Source organism: Penicillium canescens (assembly GCF_028828765.1).
Source record: "Penicillium canescens strain IBT 15451 chromosome Unknown utg000004l_segment0_segment0, whole genome shotgun sequence".
Taxonomy (NCBI): Eukaryota; Fungi; Ascomycota; class Eurotiomycetes; order Eurotiales; family Aspergillaceae; genus Penicillium; species Penicillium canescens.
The window spans coordinates 2,735,658-2,759,457 of NW_026703966.1; the positions used below are offsets into that span (position 1 = coordinate 2,735,658).

Sequence of the window (23,800 nt, forward strand, 5' to 3'; positions counted from 1 at the left end):
ACCCATCATGGCTGGCGGAAAGAAGAAGAAAGCCGCCGACAAGAAGAAGGCTGAGGCCGACAACAAGGCCGAGGCCGATCGACTTCGCCTCCAATACCAGACTGCGACTGCCGCTGCCATGCAAAAGGCCAATGCCAGGGCTCTGCAAACCCGGCAGGCTACGCGGGCTCGGCTGGCGAATCCTAATCAGGCTCAGCCAATTCAACAACCCCCTATCAAGCAGGAACCCGACGTCGATGAGTCCGGAGAGGCCGAGGAGTCCCCTCTGAATGATGATGCGGACAGTACCGATGAGGAGAGTGACTGGGATGGCGAGGAGCAGGAGGGCAATGCTCCTCCCGGCCCCAAGGCTCGCCCAAACCGCAAGAACCGGGGTCTGGTCAGATGGTCTGGTATGTATTATTTTCTTTAGTGTCGCTTTTCAGTTAGGTTTCTTTTCTGTATTATTGCCGGTGTTGTCGATCCGGATTTATGCATGTGAGGGAATCTGCATGCATCCAAAAATCTGCGCGTGTTGTGTTGATGGAAAGACGTTGTGAACTTGGGCTGACTCTTTGATCTGAACAGACGATGTTGATATCCATCTCCTCCTCTGCTTGACTTACATTTGCCAGAAGGACAAGGTCAAGCTGCCGTGGAAGAACATCGCCAAGAAGATGTGTGAGCAAGTTCCTCACACCACCACGGGAGCCATTAGCCAGCACCTCTCCAAGGTTCGCCTTGCGCGCCGTGGAGGATCTTTGGAGCCTCCTAGCCCCATCCGCAAGCCAAAGAATGGTGGCAGCACCACTGAGCGATCCGAGACCATGACTCCTAAGCAGGTGAACAAGAAGTCCAACAAGCGTGCCCGTGATGCTACTCCCGAGACTCCCGAGAAGCGTGGAAAGCCTGGCAAGAAGACTTCCGCCAATGCCAAGAACGCCGTCAAGGGTTCTACTTCTACTTCCCGCCGTGCTGCGTCCAACGCCGACGGACGCATTGCAAACACTAGGTTAGTCAACTCCTCTGATCGTCCTGAGAACAACTTCAAAGAGACTAGCCCTGAAGCTGGGGAGAAACTGTTATGTACAGGTGCTGCCTGGCTACGCAGTTTCGGTTCTGATGCAGATAACGAGGATGAAGAAGATGAACTTGTGAACAATGCTAATGGTTATATCAACGACAGTGAGGTTACCGGAACTACCACCCAGTCCAACATCGTTCGTCTCCGTGTGCCCAGCATCGCCGCAGCCAGCACTGATTCCCATCCCGTCACGGATTATGGTTCTGCCCGTATTTCTGCTAGTCAGTTTGCCGCCGGCGCTGCTCATGTTCCTGCCAGTGAGTGGGCTTCCGGCTCTGGTCGTACTCCTGCCACTCGCGCTACTGCTACTCCTGGTCGTGTTATCATTGGCGATTATTATCCTGGACACGGCAACTTGGGCAACGACAGCCTCTTGAGCCAGCGGGCTACGCCTGTTTCTCAGGGCGCCGTGCACCTTGGCCTTTATCCCGCCGCCTGGTCTCCTTCTCTTGGTACTTCCGCTCCATCTGAGAGCCGCTACGCAGTTGAGCACCCCTATGCTCCTGCCGCCTCTTCCGTGCCTGGCTCTTGGGTTGACCCAAACACCACTAACGCCTGGATGCCTTGGGACTACGCCCCACGCACCTCCCTTGGTCCCGACGCGTGGCTTCCGTTCGTGGCGCAGCGCGATGCGCATCGGTACCCGTCCGTTAACGAGCTAGCTTTCCGCGCTGAGCAGGAGCTGGCCGCGACCTTGGGCCCCCGCCGCCCGGTGGTGCGCCCCGCGGAGGAGATTACTTGGAAGCAGGAGGATGAGGAGGAGTACTCGGTGCCCTCGCCTTCCCACTGCAAGTGGTTTGTGCCCGAGGGGGAGAACCAAGAGTAATTTCTCTGGCCTGACTCTCGTCGTGGTGGACTTCGGTCCAATTTCAGTTTTCAGAGGACTACGGTCCTAATTTTCGTCACTCTTATCTGGCGCCCAGTCTAGCTGCCACCCGGTGAGGGTGTGGCAAGCTCTCATCGGGTGGGCTTTCTATCATCAGATCTGTATCTACCATTGGACCCCTTCGGGGGTCCCGAGATAGGGCTTCGTGCTCGGCGCCTAATAGGGGGTTCGTGCCCGCGCCAAATGGTATTTCCAAAATTTGTTTCCCCGTCCCAAGTCATAGTATCGTAGTACTGATCTAGTGGCCGCTCATTAGCAAGGTCGCAACTAAGCGGGAAATAACGCAATTCCAAGAACTGTAGCCGTTTCATCTGCATGACTTACCTGCTTGGCGACGTTAGATAGTATATGCGGTATTGCGGTTGTTGGTATACCCAGACTTTGGTAGGCTTTCAGCTCACATAGTGGACTAGTAGGTACATTTTGGTCGAGCGATTATTAGCCCTGTAATACTAAAACTAAGATCGGTAATGATTCCGAGCTGATTCCGAGCTGAGCCGAAATTCAGCCGCATTCAAGGCCAAGAGCTATACATATGAAGCATAAAATCTAGACGCAATCCACTTGCGGGGAATATTCAATGTTCCAGTTGGCTTGATCCCGATCCTTCGTGGAAAAATGGCGGGCGAGCTCCCGACTTATATACATATATCCTGCAGTCCAATAAGCCAAATCTTTCATTTAGTCACTGCATAAGTACGGGTGTACAACCACCTCTCTGTGTGACTCAATTTATGGTTTACCATGAACATGTAACCGTGGACTTCAATGCATGCACTATGAAGGTGTTTGGTGCCGGTCTAGGATATCCAAACGGTTTTGGCTTGATTAGAAAGTTCATACAAGGAAGATAAATGAAAAGTCCACAGGAGATACCCTTAAACACGTTGGAGGCATTTATATAGTTGACAATGGGACATCGCTATATATTGCCGCACAGAGTTAGTTTGTACAGGCCGAAAGCCGGAGTAAGTTCCCGAGGTATATAACTTGCGAACATCAAAGATATAAGCAGCTTGATGATTATAGCGCAATACATATGATACAATCAAAATTAGAAGAGCATACTGATCTCCCTCGATCTCCTTATCTACTCCATATATAATCTACTACATCTGCAGTTTTCTACTGCCGTTCTCCCGAGATACCCTCGGGACATCACGTGATGTTCTAGCTGTTTCTTCCGCCAAGCTCTGGGGATCCGGGAAAATTTTCGAGACTTTGGCTTCATCTCTCCCCAGCTTTCTTCTCTTCTTCCATCTCCTCCCAACCCCATACTTCTTCTGGGTTGATTTCATATTCCTCTCTCCCTTAATTCCTTTTAATCTGTTTCCATAGCCATGCAGCGCGCTCTCTCCGCCCGGACTTCTGTCCTCTCGGCCGCTTCCAAGCGCGCCCCTTTCGCCCGCTCGACTGTCAACCTCCAGCAGCAGCGTTTTGCTCACAAGGTGCGTTCAATTGGGATGGAAGTTCTACCAATTCCGTTGGTCGGCTTGTCTTCCATCAATCCCGGAGTCATTTACCGTACCTTGCTAACAACAACCAGGAGCTCAAGTTCGGCGTTGAGGCTCGTGCAAGCCTTCTCAAGGGCGTCGACACTCTTGCTAAGGCTGTTACCTCCACACTCGGTCCCAAGGGTCGCAATGTCCTCATTGACTCCCCCTACGGATCCCCTAAGATCACCAAGGGTAAGGATTTCGTTTCCGACAATCAGACATCCGACGGCTAACAAACCCTAGACGGTGTGACCGTCGCTAAGGCTATCGTGCTTCAGGACAAGTTCGAGAACCTCGGTGCCCGCCTCCTCCAGGATGTCGCTTCCAAGACCAACGAGCTTGCTGGTGACGGTACCACCACTGCCACCGTCCTTGCCCGTGCCATCTTCTCCGAGACCGTCAAGAACGTCGCCGCTGGATGCAACCCTATGGATCTCCGCCGCGGTATCCAGGCTGCTGTTGAGGCCGTTGTCGACTACCTCCAGGCCAACAAGCGCCCCATCACCACCGGTGAGGAGATTGCCCAGGTGGCTACCATCTCTGCCAACGGTGACACCCACGTCGGTAAGCTCATCTCCACCGCCATGGAGAAGGTGGGCAAGGAGGGTGTCATCACCGTCAAGGAGGGCAAGACCCTGGAGGATGAGCTCGAAGTCACCGAGGGTATGCGCTTCGACCGCGGCTACACCTCCCCCTACTTCATTACCGATCCCAAGTCCCAGAAGGTCGAGTTTGAGAAGCCCCTGATCCTCCTCTCCGAGAAGAAGATCTCCGCTGTCCAGGACATCCTCCCCGCCCTTGAGGCCTCCACTACTCTCCGCCGCCCTCTGGTCATCATCGCCGAGGACATTGAGGGTGAGGCTCTCGCCGTTTGCATCCTGAACAAGCTCCGTGGTCAGCTTCAGGTCGCCGCCGTCAAGGCCCCCGGCTTCGGTGACAACCGCAAGAGCATCCTTGGTGATCTCGCTATTCTCACCAACGGAACCGTCTTCACCGATGAGCTCGACATCAAGCTTGAGAAGCTCACCCCCGACATGCTCGGCTCCACTGGAGCTATCACCATCACCAAGGAGGACACCATCATCCTGAACGGCGAGGGCAGCAAGGACAACATTACCCAGCGCTGCGAGCAGATCCGTGGTGTCATGGCTGACCCCACCACCTCCGAGTACGAGAAGGAGAAGCTCCAGGAGCGTCTCGCTAAGCTCTCCGGCGGTGTTGCCGTCATCAAGGTCGGCGGTGCCTCGGAGGTTGAGGTCGGCGAGAAGAAGGACCGAGTCGTTGACGCCCTGAACGCCACCCGCGCTGCCGTTGAGGAGGGTATTCTCCCCGGTGGTGGTACCGCTCTTCTCAAGGCCTCCGCCAACGGTCTCGGTAACGTCAAGCCCGCCAACTTCGACCAGCAGCTCGGTGTTAGCATCATCAAGAGCGCAATCACCCGCCCCGCTCGCACCATCGTTGAGAACGCTGGTCTCGAAGGCTCCGTCATTGTCGGCAAGTTGACTGACGAGTACGCCAAGGACTTCAACCGCGGCTACGACAGCTCCAAGAGCGAGTACGTTGACATGATCGCTGCCGGTATCGTCGACCCCCTGAAGGTTGTCCGCACCGCTCTGGTTGACGCCAGCGGTGTTGCCTCCCTCCTCGGTACCACCGAGGTCGCCATTGTCGAGGCCCCTGAGGAGAAGGGCCCCGCCGCCCCTGGCGGTGGCATGGGTGGTATGGGTGGTATGGGCGGCATGGGCGGCGGCATGTTCTAAAGCCTCTGACCCTTCCCCCATCCTCTGAAGAATTACCATCGAGCGTCTTTGCATCGTAGCCTGTTCTGATACTACTTGAATCTGTGTAATGTCTTTTCTTGTGTCTCTACTTGGTGTTGTTTTTTTGCCTTTTTCTATACCTGTATTCTCATGGACTGTTCTCCCTCTCCCATCTCCCCTCTTGGAGCCTGACAAAAGAGTTCCACATCTGTACTATATCATGTATACCATCAATGAACTCCATCTGATGCAGTTCCATTACGAGTCCCTTGCAGTGCGCTCGAATCCTGTCTCGATTGGCCGGAAGTAATTTCCGTCTGACACCAATGTAGCAGCAGCAAATCGTCTTGGCTCTCAGACTCGATCAGCAGGATCGACATGTGTTCCGAGATTGGTTCTAAGACCCTCAAATGTTATAGATCGTAAATGTTCACGTTCAAATTCCTCCCCACGAAGCCCACGAAGCCCGTGAAGTCGACGAAGCCCCGTGCCGCGTCATCCCATTGGCCTATAAGATCGGCTATATGGACCAAATGATGCCGTGCAGCAAGCCATTGCGCCCATTTGAGTCTAGACCCAAAACACTGGTATGAGGGGGAACTGGGCTATGTGAACATGTCTTCCTGCGACAGGAAAATAAGGACCAGACTAGTGAAAGCTACCTGACGCGGGTGGGTACGGGGATATCTTGTCCTTTCCTTCTTCCTTCTTCCCGTATCCTTCACTTTCCCGATCTCTCCCTCTGAAACTGCAACTGGGAATGCATAAAGTGCCTACGATTCTATATTGCTGGCCAAGCAACATCACCCGTGGGGTCCATACCATCCTGTACAAGCCATCCCCGTCCAGTGCAACAGTCCCAGTCCCATCGCTAATCCTCACTAGCCGCATTACATGAAAACACACCGGACCAAAACCAAACCTCCAATCCAGCCTCGATCGCCAAGATGGCAACCATGGTGGACATGGCGCGGCCGGCACTGGTTAGCGACGCAGATCTGATGCAAGCCCGGGCAGCCCTGCAACACCAACAAAGTCCCGAGATCTCCGTCCCACGCGAATTCATCTCCCTAATCGTCGACGAACTCATCTACCGTCGCGAATCGCATTCCTCCATCGCAGCCACCGAACACGAATGTACACACCTCCGCAACGAACTCCGCAAACACACCCACATCAATGAAGCGTTCCAGAAGGAATTGCGGGAGATCGGCGAGATCATCACGCAGGTTGCGCATGGTGATTTGTCGCAGCGGGCTCGCATGCATCCGCTCGAGATGTCGCCTGACATTGGTACCTTCAAGCAGACTATTAATACCATGATGGATCAGTTGCAGGTGTTTAGTCAGGAGGTTTCGAAGGTTGCTAGGGAGGTTGGGACTGAGGGTGTGCTTGGTGGTCAGGCGAAGATTGAGGGTATTCAGGGCATTTGGCATGAGCTTACTGTCAATGTTAACGCCATGGCCAACAATCTTACTACTCAGGTGAGGGATATCACTACTGTCACGACGGCGGTTGCCAAGGGTGATCTGCAGCGCAAGGTGCAGGCGGATTGCAAGGGTGAGATTTTGTTGTTGAAGAATATTATCAATTCAATGGTCGATCAGTTAAGGGAGTTTGCGTTTGAGGTTAGTCGTGTTGCGAGGGAGGTTGGGTCGGATGGTGTGCTTGGTGGTCAGGCTGTTGTGCATGGTGTTGAGGGGACTTGGAAAAACCTTACCGACAATGTGAATCGCATGGCTATGAATCTTACGCAGCAGGTTCGTGAGATTGCTGATGTGACTACCGCTGTTGCTCGTGGTGATCTTACGAAGAAGGTTACTGCCGATGCTAAGGGCGAGATCTTGGATCTGAAGCTTACGATCAACGCGATGGTTGACCGGCTGAATCAGTTCGCGTTTGAAGTTAGCCGTGTTGCACGCGAAGTTGGTACGGACGGCACACTTGGTGGCCAGGCGCAGGTCGAGAATGTTGAAGGTCGCTGGCGAGACTTGACCGATAATGTCAACACCATGGCTCAGAACCTCACGTTCCAGGTGCGACAAATTTCAAATGTCACCCAGGCCATTGCTCGTGGCGACCTGAGTACCAAGATTGAAGTCCACGCCCAGGGTGAAATTTTGACACTGAAAGAAACAATCAACAGCATGGTGGATGGCTTAGGAGGGTTTGCACAGGAACTCAAAGGCGTCGCGAGGGACGTGGGAGTCCGTGGAAAACTCGGTGGACAGGCGAATGTTGCTGGGTCGCATGGAATCTGGAGGTCGATCAGTGAAGACGTCAATACTATGGCTGATAACCTGACCTCACAGGTTCGTGCCTTTGGAGAGATTACTGAGGCGGCGATGAGTGGTGATTTTACCAAATTGATAACTGTCTCGGCTTCAGGAGAGATGGATGACTTGAAACAAAAGATCAATAAGATGATTTCGAGTTTGCGGGATAGCATTCAGCGCAATACTGCTGCGCGTGAAGCGGCCGAGTTGGCGAATCGGAGCAAGTCTGAATTCCTGGCAAATATGAGGTAAGTCAAAATTTTCTGAATTGTAATCTGTTCACTCATGCTAACTGCCATATAGTCATGAGATCAGGACTCCAATGAACGGCATTATCGGGCTCTCAAGCTTGGCACTGGACACCGACGAACTGCAAGCCTCTGTAAGAGAAACACTCAAGATGGTCCATGGCCTCGCCATCAGCCTGTTGACTATCATTGATGATATCCTCGACATTTCTAAAATCGAGGCAAATCATATGATGATCGAAAAGATGCCTTTCAGCCTGGGGTCCACTGTGTTTAGTGTATTGAAAGCTCTCACCGTGGAAACCAACGAGAAAGCATTGGGTCTGGTGTACACAGTAGACGGAGAGGTCCCCGATTTCCTCATTGGAGATGCATATCGATTACGTCAGGTTATGCTCAACCTCGTCAATAATGCCATCAAATTCACCGACAACGGTGATATCAAAGTGGCCATCAAGCGAGTGGACGACAGCCTATGCGAACCCGATGAGACAGCATTCCAATTCTCAGTCTGTGACCCCGGAATCGGCATCGAAGAGAGCAAACTCGGTCTCATCTTCGATAAGTTCCAACAGGCAGACGGATCAATGACACGGCGGTTCGGCGGAACAGGCCTCGGCCTCGCCATCTCAAAACGCCTAGTCTCCCTCATGGGCGGAGATATCTGGGTGACCTCAACTGTAGACAAAGGCAGTACGTTCTCCTTTACTTGTCGAGTGAAAGTCGCACCACCTCCACCAAGCTTCTCAGAGCAACTCCTCCCACATCGTGGCCGACGTGTTCTCTTCCTCGACCACGGTCTCGCCCGCAGCTTCCCAATCGCCCAGCTCCTAATGGAACTCGGCCTGGATCCGCTGATCGTCACGGAAGAGCAGCTAGAAAATGGCCAATTCCAAAGCGAATGGGGCGGTTCCTTCGACGCTATCCTCATCGAAAACCTCGAAATCGCAGCAAAGCTCCGCGCCCACTCAACCTTCCAACCAATCCCACTGGTCATAACAGCCCAAAACGTCACCCTCACCCTCCGCACAGCCGGCGAGCTAGGCATAGCCTCCTACATAACAGTCCCCTGCCGACCAATCGACCTCTGGAACGGAATTCTTCCAGCCCTAGGAAACCGCTCAACCCGCACACCATCAGGATATACACGCTCACTAGCAATCCTCCTAGCAGAAGACAACGATGTGAACCAGAAGGTGGCGGTACGCATCCTGGAAAAATTCAACCACAACGTTACAGTCGTTGAAAATGGTCTGCAGGCCGTCAATGAGGTCAAGCAACATCGCTACGATGTTATTCTCATGGACGTCCAGATGCCTGTCATGGGCGGGTTCGAGGCTACCGGCAATATCCGACACTATGAGAAGATGAATGCCTTGCCACGCACTCCTATTATTGCGTTGACCGCGCATGCTATGCTTGGGGATCGGGATAAGTGTATCCAGGCCGGTATGGACGATTATCTTTCAAAGCCGTTGGATGCCAGTCGCATGATGCAGACCATTCTTAAGTGCTCTGCGATGAATCTTGCGTCTTTGCCCGTTATTGAGGGGTGAGGATTTGTCTGTTCTGCTGTTTGTGTTCTTGATCTTCTCTTCGACACACCCATTCCTTTCATCTCTCAGGTCCCCGGATCTACGTTTCTCATTCTCTCTTTTTGTTCAAATACCCCCGTCATTAAATATTTGTTTACCAGGTTCCAATGAGCTATCTACTGTTTGTGTATTTCACAATATTTCTTTTCTCTTTCTACTTTATCATTCGATTTGGTGTTCGCTTGGGATGCAGGAAGCAATTATAAACAACCTGGCGTATGTGGTGTACTTCCATCCCCGAAAACAGATCTCCAGCAGTACACGAGACATCTGCGTTCAATGCTATGATTTATTTCTCAAAACCAATTTTCTCATTCCCTCTAGTTGTTGATATCAAGTGACCTCGAAGTAAGCGCTAAAGCTACACAAAAATCCCGCACCCGCCTTTCCCACGACATCCCGCCCTTACGATTACACCGTTGCATCGCGCCATGAAGCCTACATAAATACATATAACATAGGAAATCCTGCTCATATTTATCCTGATATAGCAGAGAGGGGGCAAAAAGCCACCCCCCAAACCATCCCAACCCACCTAATCCACCAAAATGCAACTCCAATTCCGCACGGCAACAACAGAAGATGCACCCCAACTCCAAACCCTAATCGAATCCGCCTTCCGCGCCCAAGACACCCGCCCAGGCTGGATAGACAATCTAGGGCTATCAGCAACATTCAGCATCTCAACCGAAGAGATAAAAACCATCCTTACCATACCCGACAGCGAAATGCTACTCGCATTCACAACCGACAATAACAAGACCAACCATGAAAACCTAGTCGGAACAATCAGCGTCTCGAAACGCGCGGGAGACATAGGCCGCCTCGCCCTGCTCGCCGTCACCCCAGCACATGCCAGCGGTGGTAGCGGCCGTCAGATCCTGGATTATGGGGAGGATTACTGTATTCGCGTTTGGGGTGTTGAGAGGCTTAGTTTGAATGCGCTTTCGGATCGTGTGCAGCTTAGGGCTTGGTATGCTCGACGCGGGTATGTGGAGACGGGCGAGACGGAACCTTTTCCTCGGGAGAAGTTTGCGAAGTTGGAATTGCCCGATGGGCTTTGTTTTGTTGAGTTTGAGAAGGGGGTTTCGAAGGGTGTTTGAGAGTTAGGAATGGTTTGGGATATGGTGTGGCGGTGGTAGTGGTGTAGTTTGTGGAAGCTTTGAAATTACATGTTTGGTTAGTAATTCACATCTTTTTGTTGTGAGGGGTTCTTTTTGTTTTGCTTGTTAGGAGCTCTGGATCAAGTGTCGGTTTGTATCACTTTATGTTATTTTGTCTTGCTTGGTATTGACATTGTTCGGTTTCCAAATAGCAGGCAGGTCTGAGCTGCGTCTGGGCTATAATCTACGACGTCGTCGGTTCTTACTATGAAGTAAATGAATGTCGGAAAACCTAGCAGTGGTTTCAGAAGAGATATTTGAATGTCTATCGTCTTGTAAGTATCCAAGTTATCACATCATTCGTTTTGTCTTTCCCTGGCTTTGGTAATTATAGTCATATCCTGGTTAGAGCCAATGAAGAAATCAGTGTAGGCATACTTACCCTGTTTGCTCTTGCAATAAGCGTTGCTGGCCAGTGATGATAATTCCTTTATGTATGTAAGGGTGCTATAGTCTTAAGGGAAATGCTCTAGTGATTGATATCGAATGCCCTTTTTGCCAAAGACGACGGCAGTATCACGCTATAGACCTGATGTAAATCATTACTGACTCGATGATAGTACAGGGCTTTTGGTTAAATAAGGGCACTTCAACATTAACTCTCCGGATTTACCTTATCCATGTGGTTTCCATGGTATCATAAAAGGCTATCAATCCATATTACAGCGCGCATGTATCAAAATTAAGAGCAGAGATTACTTGTTATCATGAATAGTTTCACACAAGCAGAACACTCAAACGATCATGAAGCGGTCGATCGGTGGATCTCAAAGAAAAATGCTAGATCCTCCGGTTTGACGGAAGGACCGACCCCTAACGGTATAGAGCGTAAGCCTTTGGGGCTGCAATAGAAACAAAGAGGGTTTGAACTCACCACGGCCAAGATTGGCAATCCGTTTTTGGTTGCCTCCTTGGAATCCCTCGACCATCGACTGAATCGCTTCCGTTATGGCCCCGCGACCTCCGTAAACGATACTTCAAGGGTCCAGGCATCCGCGACCAGAATGCCAAATTTGGTTGACATTGTAAATACTAGACCCCAAATCGAAATTCTCTGACCTTCTTCTGGTAGTAGTACGATGCCAATAAGCCAGTGGCACCGAGTGCCAAAGGCACAGGGGCCTTAGCCCCCGTTTTAATGATCCTAGGGATTGCAGAGCCCAGCAGGAGTACGCTGTTTCCCAAGGCAAGCTCGGTGCCGTAGTCACGATTCTCTTTAATCAAATAACCTGGCGATTTGGTCAGCTTGGGTGGTCGATTGCTGCCTATAATGGCGTACTGCTTGATTCGAACTTACCGGAGTATGCATATGAGAGTCCGAGGCCAACACCTGCGATCAACGAGGGTGCTGAGCGGGTCCGCATGTATCCAAAGACACCTCCTGCAGGCACTGATTTTTGGTCATAAATAATCAGTAACTTGCACTCGATCCACGCACCGGGATGACTTACGGAGGGCGGCAAGGGTAAAAGAAGGATGTTCAGCCATAATGACAGAGACCTAATAAAGGAAACGAGAGAGTTTGGGGTGACAACCTTCAATTCTGGTGTCAAGGTTCATTTAAGCATGCAACCGTCCGGAGGGATCCGGGGCTAACCCCCTGAGAGGTGTCCAGGGAGACTAGTCCCAATGGAGCCGAGGCTCCATTCTTACCAGAACCAATCGATATCATTGGCTACTCGACCCTCTCTCCGCTTACTCATCGGGGAGTGAAATGATCTATACCAACACAATGTGTGAATAGGTAGAACAATTATGGCGTCTAGTGGGTTTAAAACCGGGTCCGCCTGTTGAAATAGCATGCCTTAAATTAATTGAAATGGGATATCTCCCTAAACCTTCCACCGCGCGCCCTTCTACTTACACTTGTTCTCACGCCATGCAGGCGTACTTCCATTATCGTGCCATCAGAGCGTCGGTTCACACACAGCTAGACCAGTTCCCTGAAAGATATCCTAATGTCCGAGAGAGAGAGGCGATGGTATCCACGGGGTAGAACTTTCGGGTTCACAGCAGCACCCACTCTATACTTAGCTAGGTAGGTACACGTACCCAACCTTTCCCATTAATAAACGAAGAATCATAGTTAAAATACACAGGTGCAAAACACCCACCTAAGAAGACAACAGAAAATACGCATTTAATCTAAACTTGACCGTTACCAGTCCTAATACCCTCCGAATGCCTCCCCGTCTTCTTCTCTCCCCCAATCCCCTTCCCTTTCCCCTTCCAAACCCCATCCCCAAGCGCCCCAGACCCAATACCCAACCGATCCTCCTGCCACCTCTGCCAAATATCCTCATCAAGCTGCATATTTCTCCGCCCATACCCCAGATAATCATCAAACCGCTTCCTCAAACTCGAGTTCTCTGGAACAACCATATCAGGCATTCTTTGCGTGATTGCCTCCCAATGCAGGCCTGTTTTGACGGGGTGCAGGATAAATTCTTTGACCAGGCCTATGCTTATCTTATGGGATTTGGAGACTGCTTCGCGCAGGGTTTCGCTGAACGCTAGCAGGAGGGAGAGGAATATTATTGCGAAGGAGGATGGTGCTGTAGATCTATGTTAATATAGGTATGGACTTGGACTTGGAAGTAATGCATACCTGCTATCTTGAGCATCTGGCCTAGTTTCAGGTTTGTATCCTGGCCGCTCCATTCTCGGGCGTTTATGCCGAAGAGCGAGGTGAAGAATGATAGTGGGAGGAATCTTGGTTTGTTAGATTCCTTGCGGTGCTCCAGGTGAAATAGTGGACTTACACTACAGAGAAAATTGTAAACACCATTACTGCACGCGACTGGGTCTGCGTAACTTCGGCCTGCCATCGGGCCATTTTGGCTTCGTCAACATTTGCCTGCTTTTGTTTGAGATCGAGGAGAGTTTCGACCTGATGGATTAGTATTTAGTGTTGGAAAATCGATTGCGGGTATTAGACTCACTGCTTTCTGAGCTAGATGGCTATTTTCTTTCATCTCGCTAATCTGGGAACGATATTCGTCGATTCGACCTTGTGCTGTGTCGAGGAATACCTTGCCATATCCTCTACTGTCAAAGTACTTGATCATACTCTTGATAACAGTGTCTTGTTGATCGAGTAGCTTGAGTATGGTGGACAGCTCGTCCTCGATATCCCGTAGTTCAAGTAAAACAGATAGATCTTCGCGATTCCGTTTCGCAACCTGACGTTCGCGGTAGTCTCGCTGAGCGGCTGTCATAATCTTGCCATCTTTAGTACGATCGTGGTCCGCTGGACGATTAGTGAAGCCTCTATTGCGGAAGCGCTTGAAAGATTTCGTGACCGACTCAGTCTGCCCATGTTAGCAAATACCAACCACATAGAAAACACCAGTCAAAAGAACCCACCAAAATACTAATCGACTCTTCAAAAATCCTCAGTACCTGCAAATCATGATGCAAAGTCTTGTCCAAAAGAACAGTAACAGCATGCAACATAATAAGCGCCGCCAAATCACCAGCCGTCTCAAATCTCCTCGCCAAATCCCCATTCAACTCGTTGTAAATACTACTATGCAAATTAGACTGCTCAAACAGCTTCCCTTCAGAAGTCGTAGCCTCCTGATTTGGAAAGAAAGTAACGACAGTCTTCGAATCAACAATCCAAAGCCAAAGCTGATCAACCATCAACACATTCCCATCCATAAACTCCCCATATTCCGATTCATCGCCTTCATCCTGAGTTGACTGTAGATACTGTCTAAGTTGCTCGTCAATACGTGCTGGCCTGCGCGTTCGTTTCCATAGCATCTGGTCATCATCGCGTGCAATTGTTGAGCGGAGGTTCGGGTACCCGAATTGGTCGAGGGTGCGTCTGAAATGGACTGGTGGCTCGCAGCCGAGGTACGTCCATATTAGTTGGGCCTCTAGGCTTGCTTTGGAGATTCGGCCTGGAACTGGGCGGGATCGGCCTTGTTGGAGTCGGTCTGCTACTACTTTCCGTCGTTGAATTAGGTTGCGATATGTGTCCCAGTGGAGCTGGCAGGTCAGTATAGAGCGAGGTGAGTGGTGGAGGGGTACTCACATATGGAACCTGTGAGGTATTTGTTAGCATCATTTTCGTATGAGGATAGGGATTTGTCAACATACATATAGAGCGAGTTGGGGATCTTCTGTGGCGCCTGGAGTCCCCTGTAAAATATCCATTTGCCTTGAATGAATGCACGCCGGCCGGACAAAACGGGCATGAGGCTCAAGATGGCGGGCTCTGTTGAGCCGAAGATACCAATTCTTGTCATTGATGTATTTTCGTAGACTGCAAAGTATGGTTAGTGTCATGGGATCTTGTCAATGAAACGGCAGGTCTTACAAGTTGGGATCTTGGCTATCCTGGCACGCTCGTCGGATAACCTGTGATACCCAACCGGTATGGGTATAAGGAACATGAATCCAGACAAGTTTCTCGGTGTCAGGTTCAGGTCTATCAAAGCGTGGCACCGATCGAGGAATATCCGGTGCCTCCGCGTTTTGATTGATTCGGTCTCGAGTGGACTTTGGAATCGTCAGGAATGCGGACTGCCTTGGTGGTGATGTGGAGCTTCTAATGATCGTGAGCTGAGGGTTATTTATACAAGCGAGAGCTTAATGTCTCCGAAGGATGGAAGGCCGCAGAGACTATACTTACGAGGCAGGTCGTGAACTACTCCCTTGAGAACTACTATCCGAAGCACTCCGTCGATGCGAATGCGAACGCGACCTCAGCGGAATAAGTCCCAAAGCCTTCGTGATTGGATTTTTTGTTTGCGACCTGGCGGTGGACTTTCAGCTGGCGGGCTCTCAAAATAACCATCCATAGCCGCTTCAGTAATATGAATTCTGGGCGATGGATGAGCCGCATCTTCAAAGCTTTGACTGTACGGCAGGGGTGGACGCAACGGGCGTATTTCCTCATGGTGCTCATGATGCTCAGCTGGGTCTGATGCTGAGGCGATATATGAGGAGCGCGGACTGTCGAAGCTGCTGATGGATGAATCGTCCAAGCCGCTGGGCTGGACTCGACCTAGTCTTTCTCGGAGACATGCTGATGGCCCTCGTGAGAGGTAGTCTTCCAAAGAAACCTTGGTTGACCATAGTTTTAGTGGACTTTCGTCACTGACACCCAGCGCGGTATCTTCGAAGAAACCGTTGATTTGGACCATTACTTTCTTTTCTACGCCCAGCGGCGTATCTTCATGTCTCGATATCTCCACTGCAATGGTTACAGCTTCCTTGAGCTCATTCAGGAATGTCTCCCGAGTTGAATCTTGTCCGTGGAATGTCGCCGTCCCTGCATGGTCTGTTGCCATGGGCACTTCTTTCTCATGCTCGATATCCAGTAATCCTGACCGAATAGAGGTAATGGGAACATGAAATTCCAGTACATTATTGGTCTCTGCGTCAATAACATGCATGGTCGAGTCAATAGTCTCGAGAAAAGACCAGACCTTCATATCAGCGGAAAGGGTCTTGAACTGGTTAGACAGATGCCATAGTCGTTCCTGGCGGGGACGGAACTGTTCTCTGAGAGCGTGGGGACTCTCGTGTTCCAGATGCAACACATGGCGGATACTGGTTGCATACTCCTCAGCGGAGAGATAGGTGGACCCCTGATGCGGTGTTGCAAAGAATGCGATGCCGTAGCAGCTCGTGAGTAGGGAACTCGGCTCGGCCCGCGATGCCAGGGCCAGGGCGGCTTTCACAACGAGGCCGCCGGTGCTGTGGCAGATGAGAAATATTGGCCGTCGGGAGCTCTATTTTGGTATGAGGATATAGATCAAATATGGTCAACGGGGGCATACATCATGTTTCCGCTCACTTAGGAGTTGGTTCAGCAGCTGTTGACCTAGAGAGTCGATTTTATCGTGTTCATTGAGTTCGCCATAGTTGTATAGAAGGACTCGAGCGCGAGGCAGATGTTGAAGCAATTCTGTGTCTAACCAGGATGATTTGGCACCATGGGCTGTCCATGTCTTTCTATGGTAGGCGCCGATGGGTGGAACAGCGACGATGCTATAAACGGTTAGTTGGATATCCTCCGATCAATCCGTATACTTACTCTACGTTGGTTTCTCCTGCCACCGCAATATGCTCGAACCACGAGTGCCTGTTCTCTGTTCGGGGCCTTGAAGTCATAATGTTGTTTGAGGACATATTCATGAGAACTGCGGGGAATTAAAAGAAGCCAGGGGGCTCTCAGCCTCATGGGGCCATGGCGGATGATCATCTGCGCCCCGATCACCCTCACCCAGTTGGCTGTGCTGTGCAGGGGGAAATGAGTCAATAGAGATAGAGAGATGTCCATTAAGTATATGTACAGAAATGCGTCAAAATTTCCAGTAAAACCAAAAGCTCAAGTGCTACTCTATGAGCTATGTCGAAAACGCCAAAGCGACCGTAAGATCACATGCAGTATTTTACAGGGTGCATATGCGCATATTTCATGCGTCAGAGAGTCGACGTTCGTTGACCTCCCGAGCCATGCGCTTTCCAAGCTCATAGGTCGAGATCATAATGGCGCAGGCTGGGGCAACTTTCAGGCATCGCGCCGTCCAGCCACGGAACAGACCGGCGGTACCTTCTTCACGGAAAATGTGCATGAGGAAATTCGGAAGGGAGAGCTGCTCGGGCGCTAGTTTGCCCGGGTGTAGCGCCGGTCGCGGGGGGCCAGTGAGAGCCCCATCATCCAAGTGTCGAAATACTTGCTGTCGCGTCTTTCCGACATCAAAGGGTGTGGTAACAAATGCTGCCACGGAACCTGAAACAGCTCCAGAGATGAAGCTATCGAGGAAGGCTTGGGTTGTGGTCTCCTGTGGTCTGTCATCGGACTCCGCGAGGTGTGGGTAGCGCGCCGTGATCAGAGTCTTTTTCACCTCCTCGTATCCCCACCAATACAAGCCAGAGAAGGGTACGTCGCGCCACATTGTAAGCGTGAATCCGCGCCAGAGGGAGCTGTATCCCTTGGCTTGCGTCATGTGGTACAGATCCCGAATGGTGGTCTTGAAGTGGTTCGCACCCGTCCCCGGGGTCGCTTGCAGTCTCGTGCGGAACATTTCCAATGGGCTGGTTGCTGCCGCTGCCGCGACTCGAGCGATAGAGCCTGCCACTAATGGCGCGCCGCTTTCCCCGAGTCGCTGCTTGATGGGACTGCGGTCATCCGTGCGCAGCCAGTCGTATCCAGCAAAATAGATGACATTGGCTGGAATTCCCATCATCAAAGTTGGGCTGAGTCCGCGCCATAGTGTCAATGTGCCTTCATTGCGTGCGATTTTCCGTAGCCCGTCCAGAGTCGATGTGAATGTTCGTCGCTGCGTTTCCTCGATCGCACAATCGATCGCTGGGTGCGGTGTACTGCCTACTGCAGTCGCATGAGGTCCGAGCATGCACATCTGGGCATCGTTTCCGATCCAGAATACTTCGCGGCAGCAAGAGGTAATGCCGAGGTTGGGGGGAAGATTTTTCAAGGTTTGCGTGGTGTGGGAAGTGTATGGAGAAGTGTTGTGAATTTGGGATTGCGATTGTAGACGGACTCGGACGACATCGAGAGGTGTTACTGAAGCTGTTAGTCTTGAATAGTCACGGATTTGAAGCTCTCCTACCTAGTAACCCAGTCAAAATGTTACCCGCCGTCGCAGAGATCATCCGCTGGCCCACCGTGATATCGTCATTCGCGGAGGGCGTCTCTGGGGCCAGGGGTGACCCCGTCCCTGATGTAGCGGCCATTGTCGTAGATTCGTCAAACCGAGACGTCCATGACGACCCTAGAGAAGCGTTTATCTCGGTCTCAAATTGGGTAAGAGAACCTTGGCTTGGAATGTAATCCAATCCGATCGGCATCGATCTGTAAAGAAAGAAAGAAAGACAGGGAAAATCGGAAACAAGAGCAAGAAACAAGAAAGACGATGCGTCACCGGGAAAGGGAAGTTTTTCGGGGTTTGACGGGTGGCGGCGGTCGGAGATAAGCTGTGACAACTTCCTTTCTGCAACTTTCGACAAAGAACGAAGAAGACTTCAATGGCGCCCTCGATGGGATAGATGTTTACTCTTCTCTTAGCTCTGGTCTTTGCTCTCTGATCCTCTTTCTAAAGTGGCCTAAGTGGGCTTATCAATCTGATCTCCGAGGTCGGACCACCTCCCCGCCATGGAAGACAACGCCGAGCTCGAGTCGTTCCGCCGACAGTGGCGCGAGGAGGTCTCGCGTCGATCCAAGTCCAAGGCCCCTCCTGCTGCGACTCCGGCCCCAACTGCCCCGCCTCCAACTCGTCTTCCGCCAACACGCCATGAGGCCTCTCGCCGCAATGAGGTCGAGGAGGAGGGTCCTCCGCTGGCTTCATTCGATCCAGAGGAGCTGGCCCAGCAGGTTGGGGAGCTGAGCGTAGAATCGCCAGAAGATGATGATTTCTCTCGCCGTCGGGTGACGGAGCCGAGGTCTGCGTTGGAGCATTTCGAGCGAGCGGTCGAGAAGGAGGCCGAGGGCAACTTGGGAGACAGTCTGTCGCACTACCGCAAGGCATACAGAGTGAGTTCCGGATATGGCGGCGGTACATGATCTTCGAAAGCTCACTGTTTATAGTTGGATTCTACTGTCGATAAAACATACCGGAATAAACACTATGCACATGTCTGGAAGAAAACGAATCAACCGGCGTCCACTACCACCCCTGCGGCAATTCATCAACCCACGGAGGCAGAGACCCTGCCGACGTCTCAGCTGATTGCATCCTTTGCAAATCTGCCGATTCCGCAGAGGGAACCTCTTATTGAAGGCACACCACCTCCTCCCTGTCCAATCTCTACCGTCCCATCTGAGGTGATAGTAGAGATTCTTCGGCATGTGGCTTTGAACGACCCGTCAGTCTTTGGACGCATGGCACTGGTTTGCAAGCGGTTGGCTTATCATTTCGTTCGTGAGCAACACATTTGGAAACGGATCTGTCAAGGAAAAAGGTTCGGATTCCAGGGAATGCATTATGACTTTGCATGCGATCTACAAGGGCGTCCCATCTACACCCTCGGTGAACGATACACTCCTTTTCCCAAGGATGAGCCGATGGAGATTCCTAAGCCGCTATCCTCATGGAGTCAAGTTTTCCAGACACTTCCTCGGATTCGGTATACTGGCGTTTACATCAGCACAGTCAACTACACTCGGCCCGGTGCTGCTGATGCCTACCAAAACACCTCGTGGAACAGCCCAATTCACATTGTCACCTACTATCGCTACCTGCGGTTCTATCCCGATGGCTCAGTGGTGTCCCTGCTCTCTTCAGCGGAGCCCGTTGACGTAGTCCCTTACTTCAGCAAGGAGAATCTGGTGGCAGCACGCAACCCTGCACAGAGAAAGCATCAACGCCGCCTATCAGACCATGGCCAATCGCTATTAGGAGCAGTCGATTCAGTCCCGCCGGCCGCAATGAACATATTAAAGCATGCCCTTCCAGGACGTTGGCATCTGGCCTCCCCCATCCCTGAATCCGACACCCCCGCCGAAGCCTGGAAACCACATACATCATCGGACCAAAAGCCCCTTCTCAGCGACGAGCGCGATCTTATTGTGGAGACTGAAGGTGTTGAATCTAAGTACATGTACACGATGCATCTATCTCTCCGTTCACCCACAGTTTCTAAGGCTGCCTTGGCTGGACCTGCTCCACCCAATCCATCGAAGAATACTAAACTGGCATGGAAGGGATTCTGGAGCTACAATAGATTGACGGATGATTGGGGCGAGTTCACCCTTCGCAATGACCGCGCTTATGTCTTCCGTCGGGTTCGTGGTTGGGGTTTAGACTGAAAATATATGATTGATGACTTTACATGAATTATTTGCATATATCGGAGAAGTTTACATAGAGCATCATCAGTTCGTACTAGCTTCCAAACATGGGTTTGATATTGCATCTACTGGAACACTTACAACATCGCACGAAGTCGTATATGAATTGGAGCTTTTGGCATAGGGGCAATATACATTTTCAAGAGCCTAGAATTGGATGGGTCACGGTGGATATACCTCTCCACCAAATGAAAAAAAGGGTGAAGATCAACTTCTGTAGGCTTTCTGCAGGTGATCGGGTGGGTGATGAGGATGATGTGTATTATATTAAAGTGCATAAGGTGCTTTAGCAAAACTTAGGAATTCATAGTGCTTTCCCGATGATGGAAGGTAGTTGATGTATGGAAGAAGCAAAAATCCAGACCTTTTGAGTCTATTCGCAAAAGAAGCAATTATACACAGCACAGTTAGTAAATGCGCAAAACAAAAATTGAAATGCTAGGCACGCCGCTTGACAACCGTCTCTTCATCGTCATCGACAATGACAACCATCCACACACCCACCTGCCCATTACTGGCATAGAGCGGCGTACAATGGACCCAACGATTTCGGCCCTCTGGGTTCGACCGAGTAACCCATTTGATTCTGGCAGTCACACTGCGACCAACCATCATAGCCTGAAGTAGGTCATCCTTCACAGCCGAAGAACTACCTATGCGCGATAGGAATGGTGATTGTAGCATGCCCGGGATTTGTAGGGAGGGCGACGTGAATAGGATGCGGAGGGAAGGGTATGGTCGGACGAGGAGGTACTATACAAACAGAAGTTAGCATCTTACCAGAATCAATCATCATTACGACTGGGAAGGTTGGATCTCACATTCTCATAAACACCCGCCAGAGATATCCGGAAGAAGGGCGATTTCATATCACGCAAACGGATAGCCTCAGTCTCACTATCCAATGATTCACCAAGCTGCAACCATGACATAGGGTGTTTAGGAGATAGTAGACTCTTCTGGGGTTGGAAAAGATGTCCACCATGTTCTTGCACAGCGGACAACTCCCGGGGACTGAACAGCTCGCTCAATTCCTGGAACTCGTCTTTCTCATCTTTTGGTGGCTCGTCTACAACCCTCTCGTCGTCAACGTCAGGATCATGGTATTTTGCTTTCAGTTCAATCAGAGACTCCATTGAGGCTCCTTCCATTGCGAGTCCTGATACATCGATCTGTGCGCCGATGAAGTATTTCACGCGGCCGTGGCTGTCGCATAGTGGTGCGCATTGGAGGAGGTTCATGAATGGGGAGCCATCACGGCGACTAAGTTGTTAGTTACTGGGTTGTTACTGGGTTGAAGGAACATACTAGTTAAGGAACATCTCGGAGTGATGTCGACCGGCCTGGATAGCTTCACGAAGACGACGAACACTGTTCTTATTCGTCTTTAGTCCTTGAAGAAAGCGACAATTCCGGCCTAGTACATAGTCCATGCCATACTGTGTTGTATTGTGGAACTCTGTTATTGTTAGCGGAATCCCATAACCCTAATTAAGTAGATATGCGTACCCTCAGATGCGAAGATAATAGGATTATCAGGCCGCGAAGGATCTGTCAAACAGAAAACCTCCGCCAGCGCATTTGACGTGGAACGGAACTTCATAGGTAACGTTCCGCGGATTCGCTCTTCGACGATTTTACTCGTGATCGTGATGCCCCTTGACGTGACGAAGGCAGGCAGCTCTTCGGCCGTAAGTGCAAGTAGTCCATCTTGAACGCGTCGCTCCAAGACCTGATTCGCTGTGATTCCGACTGCGTTTTCTTCGGTATGCACTTCTGGCGGAGGCACATCAACTGACAGACGGACGAGGGCATTGGCATATTGGATTGCCTTGAGCGCCTTGGCTGCATTAAGGTAGTATGTGAGTGTTGAGATGGAGCGGGGGCGCTCCTCAAGCAGGAACTCGCGGAAGCGCACGAGATAGCGCGAGTTGTTTAGAATTGTGAGCATATGTTCCGCAGAAAACATCACGTCTGCCAGTCGCTCGAGTTTGTGGAGAGGCGCATCGCCGCCCTCGTAGGGTGCGATGAGATCGTAAGAGCCTGTTTCTTCATTGACGGGGTTGAATTCTTCTGCGCCATTGTAAGGGTTCATTTGTTGTAGTAGAGGAAGATCGTTCGTTGTCGCATGCCGGCGCATATTCTTGATTGACGCTTTGGGCGTGGGATGTACTTCTTCCTCGTGAATCGAGTCTAAATTCTTCAACCGGGTTGGCGGTTGGGGAAAATCGTCCAGCAATTGACCATTTCTTTCCTGTCAGCTCCTGTGCGCATACAGTCAATCGTATTACTTACCGTGAGCTTCTTCCAGACTCAGTGACCCATTCGTGGTATTCATCTGGCAGGGTCTCTGTGAATGAGCGCAGCGACTCGGCATCGGGGCTGGTAAGCCCATCGTGAAGATCTACAGGCGCCATTGTTTGTACCAAAAAGGAAAAACAAAAGACCATGTCGCACATCAGGAAATGTACGAACCTTTAAATGTGAGACTTCTCCGCGGATGATGCGTCAATTGATCTCCTCAGGGCGTTGACCCCCATACAAGGGGAGTCCGAGAGACACAATGGCAAGGAAAGCCAGACAAAAGACACAATGGCAATGTGGCAGGTCACAATATCCAATACAGTCTACATGCAACTGCAGATCGATCGATCGATGGTTCGCGGCTGAACCTCGAGATCGGAGGCGATCCTTCGTCAGTGATGCAATCGTGCAGGAAATGATATTGTCAAGGTTCGCTTGACGTTCGGGGATCGACAGCCTATTGACCTTTGAGTTAGCCTGCCGGAATATGATACATCAATTTGTTCCATTGTGCGCGTTTAGGCTATGGTTCGCGAAGCTCTTTTGCAGGCCTGACCGCGGAATTGTCAACAAGATCCGAACTTGACATTGTTGGATTGCGAGCTGTCAACTTCGACTCAAATTTATGTCCTCCCACCATGGACTGCGAGGCACTGGCCGTTAATCCAATTAGCGTCTTCGCTGGCGAAGAAGAGAGGTGCATGGGCAATGTCGTCCGGTTCACCCATTCCCCCAAATGGAGGAAGCGCATCCATCATGCCCAGGATGTCAGGGGCGATCAGTCTAGCCGCGGCGTTCAACGTGGGCCTCTTGGTGTCTATCGGCTGTCCGCATGTCTGAGTGTCAGTCCCTGGTGCGCAACCATTACATCCAGGCGCGATCGCTTCGCAGTGAATGCGATATGTTGCATAATCGAGCGCGACGTTTCCTGTCAACCCAAGCACGGCAGCCTTGGATGCACAGTATGCAGCTATCTGGAGTAGCACGGGGGTATTTGAAATAGGAATAGGCCACCAACAGCAATTTTCAAGACCAGTAAGGCCCATGATAGATGAGATATTGATAATCCAGCCCCAGGTCGCCACTGAAGTGGGCATTCTGCTTCATCATTTGAGCTGTCGCACATTTCAAGCCCAGGAAGACACCTTTGTGTTGATAGCAAGGGCCTGGTCAAACAGTT

The 23,800-nt window shown here is 51.0% G+C and overlaps 10 protein-coding genes across 10 annotated transcripts; 5 read left to right on the forward strand and 5 right to left on the reverse strand.

The window, feature by feature from the left end:
* Positions 1–7: 7 nt before the first annotated feature.
* N7446_006402 (uncharacterized protein) lies at positions 8–1,889 on the forward strand (the record flags this gene model as incomplete). The annotated part of the gene is made up of 2 exons (XM_058515150.1): positions 8–392; positions 568–1,889. 2 exons carry the CDS (start codon positions 8–10, stop codon positions 1,887–1,889), a joined length of 1,707 nt encoding a protein of 568 aa, XP_058372328.1.
* A 1,285-nt stretch (positions 1,890–3,174) lies between these two features.
* On the forward strand, positions 3,175–5,632 carry hsp60 (chaperone ATPase HSP60). Its single transcript, XM_058515151.1, has 3 exons — positions 3,175–3,397; positions 3,496–3,637; positions 3,689–5,632. Exons 1-3 carry the CDS (start codon positions 3,290–3,292, stop codon positions 5,203–5,205), a joined length of 1,767 nt encoding a protein of 588 aa, XP_058372329.1. The 5' UTR covers positions 3,175–3,289; the 3' UTR covers positions 5,206–5,632.
* A 520-nt stretch (positions 5,633–6,152) lies between these two features.
* Positions 6,153–9,285, forward strand: N7446_006404 (uncharacterized protein; the record flags this gene model as incomplete). The annotated part of the gene is made up of 2 exons (XM_058515152.1): positions 6,153–7,729; positions 7,785–9,285. The coding sequence occupies 2 exons, from the start codon at positions 6,153–6,155 to the stop codon at positions 9,283–9,285; spliced, it is 3,078 nt and encodes a 1,025-aa protein (XP_058372330.1).
* Positions 9,286–9,872: 587 nt separating this feature from the next.
* Positions 9,873–10,427, forward strand: N7446_006405 (GNAT family N-acetyltransferase; the record flags this gene model as incomplete). The annotated part of the gene is made up of 1 exon (XM_058515153.1): positions 9,873–10,427. The coding sequence occupies one exon, from the start codon at positions 9,873–9,875 to the stop codon at positions 10,425–10,427; it is 555 nt and encodes a 184-aa protein (XP_058372331.1).
* Positions 10,428–10,975: 548 nt separating this feature from the next.
* N7446_006406 (TMEM14 family protein) lies at positions 10,976–12,012 on the reverse strand. The gene is made up of 4 exons (XM_058515154.1): positions 11,939–12,012; positions 11,785–11,877; positions 11,362–11,716; positions 10,976–11,300 (listed from the first exon to the last, which is right to left on the reverse strand). Exons 1-3 carry the CDS (start codon positions 11,973–11,975, stop codon positions 11,520–11,522), a joined length of 327 nt encoding a protein of 108 aa, XP_058372332.1. The 5' UTR covers positions 11,976–12,012; the 3' UTR covers positions 10,976–11,300; positions 11,362–11,519.
* A 620-nt stretch (positions 12,013–12,632) lies between these two features.
* Positions 12,633–16,634, reverse strand: N7446_006407 (uncharacterized protein; the record flags this gene model as incomplete). The annotated part of the gene is given in 11 exon segments (XM_058515155.1): positions 12,633–13,042; positions 13,096–13,199; positions 13,250–13,377; positions 13,430–13,798; positions 13,854–14,483; positions 14,595–14,760; positions 14,815–15,059; positions 15,077–15,201; positions 15,253–16,234; positions 16,283–16,493; positions 16,540–16,634. The coding sequence occupies 11 exon segments, from the start codon at positions 16,632–16,634 to the stop codon at positions 12,633–12,635; spliced, it is 3,465 nt and encodes a 1,154-aa protein (XP_058372333.1).
* Positions 16,635–16,787: 153 nt separating this feature from the next.
* Positions 16,788–18,352, reverse strand: N7446_006408 (putative mitochondrial carrier protein). Its single transcript, XM_058515156.1, has 2 exons — positions 18,080–18,352; positions 16,788–18,033 (listed from the first exon to the last, which is right to left on the reverse strand). Exons 1-2 carry the CDS (start codon positions 18,315–18,317, stop codon positions 16,922–16,924), a joined length of 1,350 nt encoding a protein of 449 aa, XP_058372334.1. The 5' UTR covers positions 18,318–18,352; the 3' UTR covers positions 16,788–16,921.
* A 183-nt stretch (positions 18,353–18,535) lies between these two features.
* N7446_006409 (putative F-box protein (Pof7)) lies at positions 18,536–20,408 on the forward strand. The gene is made up of 2 exons (XM_058515157.1): positions 18,536–18,999; positions 19,054–20,408. Exons 1-2 carry the CDS (start codon positions 18,622–18,624, stop codon positions 20,272–20,274), a joined length of 1,599 nt encoding a protein of 532 aa, XP_058372335.1. The 5' UTR covers positions 18,536–18,621; the 3' UTR covers positions 20,275–20,408.
* A 346-nt stretch (positions 20,409–20,754) lies between these two features.
* Positions 20,755–22,733, reverse strand: N7446_006410 (PAS-associated; the record flags this gene model as incomplete). The annotated part of the gene is made up of 5 exons (XM_058515158.1): positions 20,755–21,069; positions 21,138–21,579; positions 21,625–21,775; positions 21,826–22,565; positions 22,612–22,733. The coding sequence occupies 5 exons, from the start codon at positions 22,731–22,733 to the stop codon at positions 20,755–20,757; spliced, it is 1,770 nt and encodes a 589-aa protein (XP_058372336.1).
* A 510-nt stretch (positions 22,734–23,243) lies between these two features.
* Positions 23,244–23,717, reverse strand: N7446_006411 (SDR family NAD(P)-dependent oxidoreductase; the record flags this gene model as incomplete). The annotated part of the gene is made up of 1 exon (XM_058515159.1): positions 23,244–23,717. One exon carries the CDS (start codon positions 23,715–23,717, stop codon positions 23,244–23,246), a length of 474 nt encoding a protein of 157 aa, XP_058372337.1.
* Between the last annotated feature and the right edge of the window lie 83 nt (positions 23,718–23,800).

What these genes read in the sequence shown, in the direction of transcription:
- hsp60 (XM_058515151.1), top strand. Translation starts at nt 3,290, where the DNA reads ATGCAGCGCGCTCTCTCCGCCCGGACTTCTGTCCTCTCGGCCGCTTCC. An exon ending in AGCAGCGTTTTGCTCACAAG is followed by an intron (nt 3,398 to 3,495) that starts GTGCGTTCAATT and finishes AACAACAACCAG; the next exon opens with GAGCTCAAGTTCGGCGTTGA. An exon ending in ATCCCCTAAGATCACCAAGG is followed by an intron (nt 3,638 to 3,688) that starts GTAAGGATTTCG and finishes AACAAACCCTAG; the next exon opens with ACGGTGTGACCGTCGCTAAG.
- N7446_006406 (XM_058515154.1), bottom strand. Translation starts at nt 11,975, where the DNA reads ATGGCTGAACATCCTTCTTTTACCCTTGCCGCCCTCC. An exon ending in TTTTACCCTTGCCGCCCTCC is followed by an intron (nt 11,878 to 11,938) that starts GTAAGTCATCCC and finishes ACCAAAAATCAG; the next exon opens with TGCCTGCAGGAGGTGTCTTT. An exon ending in ACTCTCATATGCATACTCCG is followed by an intron (nt 11,717 to 11,784) that starts GTAAGTTCGAAT and finishes CCAAATCGCCAG; the next exon opens with GTTATTTGATTAAAGAGAAT.
- N7446_006408 (XM_058515156.1), bottom strand. Translation starts at nt 18,317, where the DNA reads ATGCCGATCGGATTGGATTACATTCCAAGCCAAGGTTCTCTTACCCAA. An exon ending in CATTTTGACTGGGTTACTAG is followed by an intron (nt 18,034 to 18,079) that starts GTAGGAGAGCTT and finishes TAACAGCTTCAG; the next exon opens with TAACACCTCTCGATGTCGTC.
- N7446_006409 (XM_058515157.1), top strand. Translation starts at nt 18,622, where the DNA reads ATGGAAGACAACGCCGAGCTCGAGTCGTTCCGCCGACAGTGGCGCGAG. An exon ending in ACTACCGCAAGGCATACAGA is followed by an intron (nt 19,000 to 19,053) that starts GTGAGTTCCGGA and finishes CACTGTTTATAG; the next exon opens with TTGGATTCTACTGTCGATAA.